This window comes from Mustela nigripes, chromosome 1, assembly GCF_022355385.1.
Source record: "Mustela nigripes isolate SB6536 chromosome 1, MUSNIG.SB6536, whole genome shotgun sequence".
In the NCBI taxonomy this organism is placed as follows: Eukaryota; Metazoa; Chordata; class Mammalia; order Carnivora; family Mustelidae; genus Mustela; species Mustela nigripes.
The window spans coordinates 14617005-14627497 of NC_081557.1; the positions used below are offsets into that span (position 1 = coordinate 14617005).

At 36.0% G+C, this 10493-nt stretch overlaps 2 protein-coding genes across 2 annotated transcripts; one reads left to right on the forward strand and one right to left on the reverse strand.

Moving 5' to 3' along the window:
* Positions 1–570: 570 nt before the first annotated feature.
* On the forward strand, positions 571–1521 carry LOC132010252 (olfactory receptor 4P4-like). Its single transcript, XM_059388187.1, has one exon. It carries the CDS (start codon positions 571–573, stop codon positions 1519–1521), a length of 951 nt encoding a protein of 316 aa, XP_059244170.1.
* Positions 1522–7391: 5870 nt separating this feature from the next.
* On the reverse strand, positions 7392–8342 carry LOC132010356 (olfactory receptor 4P4-like). Its single transcript, XM_059388265.1, has one exon. It carries the CDS (start codon positions 8340–8342, stop codon positions 7392–7394), a length of 951 nt encoding a protein of 316 aa, XP_059244248.1.
* Positions 8343–10493: the final 2151 nt, after the last annotated feature.

The window sequence follows — 10493 nt, forward strand, 5'->3', positions numbered from 1 at the left end:
TATCTCATGACCCTGAGATCATGACCTGAGCCAACATTAAGAGTTGGACACTTAACCAACTGAGGCACCCTGGCACTTCACAAACTGATATAATTTTAATAAATTTTCATTCCTGAGGATATTTTCCCAAATAAAAGAGAATTTGTCCAGAACATCCTGAAAGAAAAAGAGTTTCACCTATGCATAAACATGTACATTTTAAAATGTGCAAATTTTTAACTATGTAAATTATAGTCCTTTAGTTATCTAATTAATACAACTAATAATAATAAAATTATTGCTTTAACATAAACCTAATATTTGATTATTCCATCATCATGGACGGTACTGTTGAAAATTACATCATTTTTCCTGTAATGGAATTTTCCAAAAGATTTCTAAAATTAGAAAAATAAAAAAAGAAGCATAAATCTAGGTATCAGGAATAAATAATATGTACTCGATGATATCAATTTCCTCTGGGTAAATTTGATAGTATTGTTGCCATGCTGCTAATTTTGTATGCAGATTCCTATTTTTCTTTTCAGATATTTAACCCATCTGTTTACAATCTATGCCAGTCTGAAATACATGGAGAGCCAGAGGAATGTCTCAGAATTCATTCTCTTGGGACTTTCATATGACCAGAACATGCAAATATTTTGCTTTGTGCTCTTCTTATTCTGTTATGCTGTCCTGTTGGCAGGAAACCTTCTGATCCTTGTCTCCATTCAATGCAGTCCTCTTTTGCACCAACCCATGTACTACTTCCTCAGCCACTTATCCTCTATGGACATCTGCTACACCTCTACCATTGCACCTAAATTTATTGCTGACCTGCTAGTGGAAAGAAAAACCATCTCCTATGGTAGTTGCATGTTACAGGTCTTCATAATGCACTTCTTTGGAATGATTGAAGTTTTAATCCTTACAGTCATGGCCTTTGATCGCTACGCTGCCATCTGCAAACCTCTCCATTACCTGCTTATCATGAACAGGACAAGATGCCATCTCCTAGTCTTGGCTGCGTGGGCTGGTGGGGCTGTCCACTCCTTTCCTCAATTTCTTATGGTAATCAGGTTGCCCTTCTGTGGTCCTAATGAGATTGATCACTACTTTTGTGATATTTTTCCTTTGCTAAAGGTGGCCTGTACCGATACCTACATCACTGGTGTCCTTATGGTTGTCAATTCAGGACTGGTTACCTTAGTGACATTTGCAGTTTTGTTTTTTTCTTATATTATTATATTATTCAGTTTAAGGCATCACTCAGCTGAAGGAAGACGCAAAGCCCTCTCTACCTGTGGGTCTCATATCACTGTGATAGCTTTATTTTTTGGGCCTTCAATCTTTGCCTACCTTCGACCTCCAACCACTTTCTCTGAAGATAAAATATTTGCTCTATTTTACACCATCATTGCTCCTATGTTCAATCCCTTAATCTATACGCTGAGAAATACAGAGATGAAACAGGCCATGAGAAAAACGTGGTGTCAAACATCAGGGCTCAACATCTTTTTAACTAAACAAAGGGCCAGCTAGACGTGCACAGGAGAGAGAGGAAACCATCACAAAGTTTACTTGTTCAACTGGTATCATGTTTATGAGTGACGGAACTTAGGACTTAAGAGTTTAATAATAACTATTATTAATAATAACTTAATACTAACTAGACAGAAATATTAATTTAATCATACAAAAATAAGATTAAAACATAGTTAATTTTTTAGGCTTTGAGACGGTAAGAACAAGTGTACAGGCACAAAATCAGTTATATGTACAGTTAAGACAATGTTATATAAGTTGTGAACTGTGATGGAAAAAGAAAATTTTAATAATTTTGTATTAGAAAATTCAGGTTTGGTGGCTAGACCACATGAGAAAGCATTCTGTATAGCAAAGGAGTTGTTAAAGTCCATGATTTTGGAGGCACCTGGGTGGCTCAATGAGTTAAAGCCTCTGCCTTCAGTTCAGGTCATGATCCCAGGGTTCTGGGATCGAGCCCCACATTGGGATCTCTGCTCAGCAGGGAGCCTGCTTCCCCATCTCTCTCTCTCTGCCTGCCTCTCTGCCTACTTGTGATCTCTGTCAAATAAATAAAATCTTAAAAAAAAAACCACAATTTTAAGACCAAGTTTTGTTCATGATAGCATCTTCACCTAAATGAACTCAACTTGTATTTAGAAATTAATCACAGATCAATAAGTTCGCATAATCAAATCTGATTTAAAGTGATTCTCTGACTTTATCTCTCTTGTCTTCATATTGTAAATAAAAATAAATTAGTAAAGATAAAGTCAGTTACTCAAAGTATTTAAAATATACTCACTGCTCTTCTACATATTGATCCATTTTTTAAAAATCCATAAAGGAACTGAATCATAAAATGCCAGAAATTAGTAAGCAAGTCACTATTTATCAGATCCAGTCTTTCTTATGTACACAAGTAAAACATAAACTAAAGACAAATAAGAGCTCAAACTTCAATCAAAACACCCTGTGACACAAATCACGGAAATGAATGGAAACGGCAGATCATCCGGGCGCCCAGGTGGCTAAGTAGGTTAAGCCTCTGCCTTTGGCTCAGGTCATGATCTCAGGGTTTTGGGATCAAGCCCCACATCAGTCTCTTGACTCAGTGGGGATCCTGCTTCCCACGCCCCCCCCCCACTTGTGATCTCTATCTGTCAAATAAGTAAATTTAAAAAAAAAAGAAAAAGAAAAAGAAATAAAGAAATGGCAAATCATCTTAGTAAGTAACATGAAGAGGAGATGCATGAAAAATAATTCCTAGAAGAATCTGAAAAAATTTAATCCAATCTCAGCTTCATGTTTTGGTTCCCATTTGCCTGGACATTTCTCTCTGCCCAAACACTTGTGTTTTCTCAGCAGAATGATTGGATTGCTTCCAGAGTTTGATTGATTTTGGTATTCCTGCCCCAGTGCCAAGGCAAAATCCAAGAACACACATAGAGGCAGTAGTGTCTGTCTGGGGATGCCAGAATCCTCTTTGGATGTTTCAACTCTGAGAACTTTATATATATATATATATATATAACTAATACTTTTTTTTCCTCTTTCTTTTCTTTTTTTCTTTTCTTTTCTTTTCTTTTTTTTTTTTTTTTAAAGCCATGAAAACCTCTGAAATACTAGGGGAAAGATTATGTCCATTTCACAGAATTTCCTCTGACTGGTTATTTATTCATAGGTCTGTTTGCTCTGGTTAAATGTAACTATATTTCCAAAAAGTATTTGGATTATTTTTAAGTGTAAAGATCTAACATGTATATGTGTACCTTTGTGTGTGTGTGATTGAATCTGTGTGTGTGTGTGGGGGGGGGACTTGAGGGTCTCAAGGATAAGGAATAAGCACTGCAAAGAACGTTATGCAACAAAACCAAAAACCTTTTATCATTTATTTTGTCTCATGATCCACAATATTTTGAGAGAAAAGTTATAAACATATGATATAATAAGCCCACAAAAAATGTTCTGAACTAAGATTATTTATCTACTTGCCAGATGTTCTTTCTAGGTTTCATTTTCCAGCCTACTGTATATTTTTTTAATTTTTTGTTTGTTTGTTTGTTTGTTTGTTTTTTATTCATTTGAGAGAGATGGAAAGAGAACACAAGCAGGAGGAAAGTTAAAGGGAGAAAGGGAAGCAGGCTGCCTGCTGAGCATGGTGCCTGACTTGGGGCTTGATCCCAGGACCCCAGGACCATGACCTGAGCCTAAGGCATACACTCCCAATCAAGCTATGTGGTGCCCCACAATGTCTTCTATCTTCAAAAATATCTGTCAGTTAAATACATAGAAGTATTTCATAGGATGTTTTGCTCTGTATGTGAGCATAGAATATTTCAGAAATATTTAAGGTTGCAAATGTGTAGTTTAAGAAATCCTAACCATTTCTACTGGGATTTATTCCTAATTTAAAAATATATCATCACAAAAGGAAAAAAGATGGCGGGGAAGTAGGAGGAGGCACTGTTTCAACCTGTACGCTAAAGTGAGCTGATTACCTACCAAAGAACTTAGATCACCCATGAAATCAACCTGAGATTAGAATTATGCACTTCTGCATCTCTACAGGGGCAGAAGATTCCAGTGGGCAGGAAAAGCAGAGTGGGAACACCGTACTGATATCAGAAGATAAAAAAAGGGAGAGGGAGCCACCAGAAGCGACCCATTGGATAGTAATATCCCAAAATGAAAGTGCCCTTTGTTTGGGGACCAACATTAACTTGGAGTCTGGTTGAAAGCACTCAAAAAGAGCAAAGAATTGTGGGGGGAAATTGTGGGAATCAGGGCAGTTATGGACAGGGGCTTAAGTCCCCTGACCCAGGACAGCCACCGCTGGTGCTGAGCCAGAGAGAGTGAGGCGAAGAATCTACGTCTTAGTCCCTGAGCGGCCAGTGCCCCTGAGAGTGTCTGGGTGGCTGCTGCTGTGAGGGTGAGGGAGCTTTGTCAGCTTGCACAACTACAGCCTTTTGCACTCTCTGTGCACACCATGCCACTAGAGTCTGAGTCGCGTCCAACACCCTCCTGTGAGAGAGGTGGATGCAGGCACCAGCCAGGGGCTCAATTTCAGGACCCTGGGATCATGATATGGCTTAAGGCAGAGGCCTAACCCACTTAGCCACCCAGGTGCCCCTTATATTTCCATTCTTATAACATGAAACCCTTGTCAAAGTTGTCATACCAATAAACACAGAAGTGGAGATATTTTGGAAATAGCTTAAGTCTTAAATAATAACAAATACGCATGGGTTTTCCTATTAGTCCTAGATTCTGACATGGGGTAATTCTATAATCTACGTCTTCAAATCTTCAGGCAGGATTTTGTGCAACAAAAATGAGAACGTCTGGTATCCAAAAAGTTCTTGTCACAAGAAGATAATTTTCAATTATGTGCAGTGATGGATGTTAGCTACACTTACTGCAGTGACTATTCTCAATACATTATGTTAAAGAAACTAATATAACATTATACATCATTTATATCTCAATTCAAAAAAACGATGTTCTCAACTTATTAAACATGAAAGCCATAGTAAGAAGTCTGAAGTCATTTCTGTGAAAGCTGTTGATTTTATAGAATGCTGAAGTCTCACTAACTTGGAATGTATGTCTAGATTTGTGGCAAAAATGTCATTAACCTGGATCAATATTATGTGCAAATAATTTTGATCATTAATAGTGTTCTGAAAGAGAAATTTAGAATATTAAGACAGCATGATAATGAAAACAAATGATATCCACTAATTAAAGAGCCCTTTAAAATGAATTTGTTGTGTAAATATCTGAACTTCTACTTCATTTTCAGAGACAGCTTTCTTTGATCCAGCTAGGTTATGAAACAGGTAGAACACACCTGGGAGAAAAGGTTTACTCTCATGACAGCTTTGCTTCTTTGTGTATAACTGCTGAGACAATCTGCCCACTCCCTCTCTGCTCTAACAGCTCTGGTGAGTTTCACTGTCCTCATTATATTTTTCTGCTTTTTATACTTGTTTGTACAGTGCCCCCAGACTGACTGCAGCTCTTGCATTTTACTTACGTATTCTAAAATACTTTCAACGCTTTTACCATCTTCCTTTAAATAAAATCTTGCTATCTAACATCTCTATAAGGACATTTGCTGTGTTTCTTAAGCAACCATTCTTTGAATCCTATCAAGCATGCAAAAAAGGCCTTCCCACATTTTTCCCCCCTTTGGAAAATCTTTTTCAGATGTCTCTTTCCTTCCACTTACAAGCTTTGATATATCTGCCCATGACATAGTATATAGTTTTAATCAATAAACTTTATTTTTTTAAGCAGCTTTAGGCTCACAGCAAAACTGAGCAGACAGTACAAAGATTTCTCATAATACCCCTGTCCCCACACACAGACAGCCTCTCCCACCAGAGTGATACATCCATTTCCATCAAAGGAACCTACACTCACATGTAAATATCTCCCCAAATATTTTCATTAGGTTCACACTTGATGTAGTACATTTTATGGGTTTTGATATGCATAAGGACTTGTATCTGTACTAACATACAGATGTGCTCCCTGCTCTAAAAATCCTCTGAACTCTGTCTGTTCATTCTACCCTCCACACTGGTCTTTTGGCAAACACTGATATTGTCAATGTCTCCATTGTTTTGCCTTTTCCAGGATTCATATTGTTGCAATCACATAATAGGTAGCCTTTTCAGATTGGCTTCTTACACTTAGTCATACACATTGAAGTTTCCTATGTATCATGTCATGCTTGATAGTTCATTTGGTTTTAGTTCTGAATAACACTGATTGGCCAGAAAATCACAATTTATTTGTCTGTTCACCAATGGAGAGACCTCTTGGTTGTTTCTGACATTTGACAGTTATAAATAAAACAGCTATAAACATCCATATGCAATCAAAATATGCTTGGAAAATGACATATGGCTTGCTTTTAGTGTTAGACCATGTCTTAATCTGTCTTTTGCTGGGCTTTTGTTCCCACATACTTATCAATTTTTACTTTATCAATTTTATTTTTAAGTCCCTTAAGATTTGTGGAAAATGTTTCATATTCTGTTAAATAGGTGCAAAAACAAGCAATTATGATTTTAGCATCCTCAATTCTTGGTTCTTAGTCTCTCTTGACTCTTAGTCTCTCTATTTCTAATATGAATTCAGAAGAATTAATCACCAGGAGCCACTTTAAGAGAGGTTTGAAAGAAAAAAAAGAAAAAGAAAAAGAAAGGAAGATAAGAAAAAAGAAACAAAGAAACAAAGAAAGAAAAAATTAAGTTGGTTCTATACAGATTTTTTTATTGCACAGCTGATTTCTGAATGCCACTACTGGAACTACAAGTGAATGTTTTATCATAAAGATGTTCATGATGATTGGTGTTATATGCAAGTGAGGAATTGTTGAACACTAATGAAAAACTAATTGTTGCCCTGTATATTGGCTAACTAGAACATGATGATAAAAAATAAGTAAGAAAAATAAAGTCAAGATTTAGTTTTAGATTTAAACTTCATCACTAGTGCAGAATGTGTATCACTATGTGGACTTGCATATAAGTCCAGGATATTTAATAGAATTATCATTAAAATTGTCTTGACTTGATAATTCACTGATCAGATAGTGTTGCCTTGTCTGCTTTAGACCAGAGAGGTTTGGTTTATTGGTTTGTTTGTTTGCTTCCTGCAAATGACCCTATCCATACCACTGAATACTCCATAAAATTAAGTTTTCAGTTAATTCTGGTATGGGGGAGTTAGGATTCATTTAGCTATTGTGCTAAGTTTCTTTCTAGTACCACTTTCTTCCATGCATTCCATTCATGACAGTGATGGAATATAAAGACCTTGAAATATTTCTTACCTCACTTACTCACATGAAGTCCGTTTTTATATAAATGTGTTTAGTTATACGTTTCTTCACTATTCTTAATATTTGAAAATAATATTTGACACCAAACTTTTCTCATGGCACTCTTCATCTCTGTATTCCCCAGCATATAGATTAAGGGATTGAACATAGGAGCAACGATGGTATAAAACAGAGCAAATATTTTGTCCTCAGGGAAAGTGGTTGGAGGTCGAAGGTAGACAAAGATTGAAGGCCCAAAAAATAAGCTGACCACAGTGATATGAGACCCACAGGTGGAGAGAGCTTTGCGTCTTCCCTCAGCTGAGCGATGTCTTAGACTAAATAAAATAATGACATAAGAAATAAACAAGACAACAAAGGTAACTAAGGTGACCATACCTGAATTGGCAACCACAAGGATCCCAGTGATATAGGTGTCAGTGCAGGCAACTTTCAGCAGAGGGAAGATATCACAAAAGTAGTGATCGATTTCATTAGGACCACAAAAGGGCAACTGGATTGCCATCAATAATTGAGGAAAAGAATGGAGAGCCCCACCAGCCCACGCAGCCAAGACTAGGAGATGGCACCTTGTCCTGTCCATGATAATCACATAGTGGAGAGGTTTGCAGATCGCAACATAGCGATCAAAGGCCATGACTGTGAGGATAAAGACCTCAATACTCCCAAAGAAGTGCACAGCAAAAACCTGTAACATACAATTACCATAAGAGATGGTTTTTGTTCCCCTTAGTAAGTCACCAATGAATTTGGGTGTGACGGTAGAGGTGTAACAGATGTCCATAGAGGATAAGTGGCTGAGGAAGTAGTACATGGGTTGGTGCAAAAGAGGGCTGCATCGAATGGAGACAAGGATCAGAAGGTTTCCTGCCAACAAGGCAACATAACAGAATAAGAAGAGCACACAGCAAAATATTTGCATGTTCTGGTCATATGAAAGTCCTAAAAGTATGAATTCTGAGATGTTTCTCTGCTTCTCCATATACTTGAGTTTTCTCTATGTTACACACAAATGAGTTATATATCTGAAGGAAATAAACAGAAATTTGGTTTAAACTTAACATTATGAACACAATGATATACAATTTACAAAAACTAGATTGTCATGAATATCACATTAGTATAATCATTCTGGATTTCTTTCATCAGGCTGTTTTATTTTGTTTTAATTCTATAGAAGTATTGAGGAATAATTTTATAATGGGAATAATGGGAAAGATCATGTATGTTACTCAGTTTTACTGATAATGATTTCTAAATATTTAAAAGAAGATGTGGTCCATATACATGATGGAGTATTATGCCTCTATCAGAAAGGATGAATATCCAACTTTTGTAACAACATGGATGGGACTGGAAGAGATTGTGCTGAGTGAAATAAGTCAAGCAGAGAGAGTCAATTATCATATGGTTTCACTTATTTGTGGAGCATAACAAATAGCATGGAGGACATGGGGAGTTAGAGAGGAGAAGGGAGTTGGGGGAAATTGGAAGGGGAGGTGAACCATGAGAAACTATGGTCTCTAAAAAACAATCTGAGGGGTTTGAAGTGGCGGAGGGGGAGGTTGGGGTACCAGGGTATTATAGAGGGCACAGATTGCATGGAGCACTGGGTGTGGTGAAAAAATAATGAATACTGTTATGCCAAAAATAAATAAAAAATAAATTAAAAAAAAATACTTGATAGAATTCATAGTGAAGGTATCTGGGCCTAGGTCTTTCTTTTTTGAGAAGTTTTCAATTACTATTTGAATTTCTTTCTTTAGGCTTATTCATGTTTAAAATACTAAATATCAATAGTTTATAACTCTCAGTGTGTCTATTTTATGTAACTTGTCTAATTATTTGACAGTTTATAATATCCCCTTAATTTATATATGTTTATAAAAAATAAAAAATTTAAAATAAAGATTACTCCTGTTTTGAAAAGAAATAAATGATGTTTTAAAATTAAAAACCATTCATTATTATAAATTATATTATTTAGGTAAAAAAAGAAGATTTTTAAAAATTGTCCCAAGTCAAAAAATGTTTTGCTGCCTATATCTTAAATCTGTGTGGGTAACACATGAGGTCAGCTTTCCTATTTTCACCATTTTCTGTTCAAATTCCGTGGATTATCTGGCAGGGAATCCTTGAGAAATGGACATATATCAGCCTGAATAGCTAATGGTTAATTTGTATATAGCACCCTCTTTTTTTGCTATGTGACCAAATATTGCAAATGGGTCACGCTAAACCAATGAATTCATTGTTATTTTTTTTTTTTTTTAAAGTGAAGAACAGTGGAAAAGTATATGGAAAATAATGATGAGCTACAGAGTATTCAGCAGTTAATCTTAGCTAAAGACTATTGAAAAGCTTTCCGGAGATTGAATTCATTGACCTATTCCTACTCATTGCAAGTGATGCTGAAACTTTGTTAATGAGGTGGAAATATCGTTAATTTTCAGATACAGTTATTGACCTAAAACAATTTGGTTTAAAAAGAATTCTTATGCAAGAAAACTGCAAACAATTTAAAAGCAGAATTCACTTGACTAATCCAAAGCTTTGATTTTAAAAAGAGGAAACTCAGATCAAGAGATCTAAGGATTTTTTTTCAAGATGAGGATATTATACACTGTGAATTATGGGACACAGAAATCCTGATTTCCCCCTCAATTTTGAATGAATTTTATGGGAGAGAGCTGAGAGGGATGATGATGAGTGTCATGAAGAAAACATGAAAAGTCTATTCTGAGCCCTCCTCTGAGTAGAAAATTACATGCAAGATAAGATGATGAATGGACACCCATTCTGTCTTCCTGAATATTTATGGAAATAAAGATATATGGACTATTTAATATTAATGTTGTCTGGAATTTTCTCATCCTAAAACATTTCAAATAATTTTCCTTCAGTTTTACCAACATGTATATAGCTTAAATAAAGATTCTTCCTTGTTTCTATACCATCATTGGCCTTGAATCCACAATAGTGCTACTTATCCTTCTCACCCTGCAACCTGAAGGGTCATTACACATGATCGGGGCAGGGAGCAGATGTAAATGGGAAAAAGAAAAGAATTCTTGTCATAGAAATAAGATTTTGATGGGAAAGATAGTATGGACCCCTCTTAGGTAGAAACTGA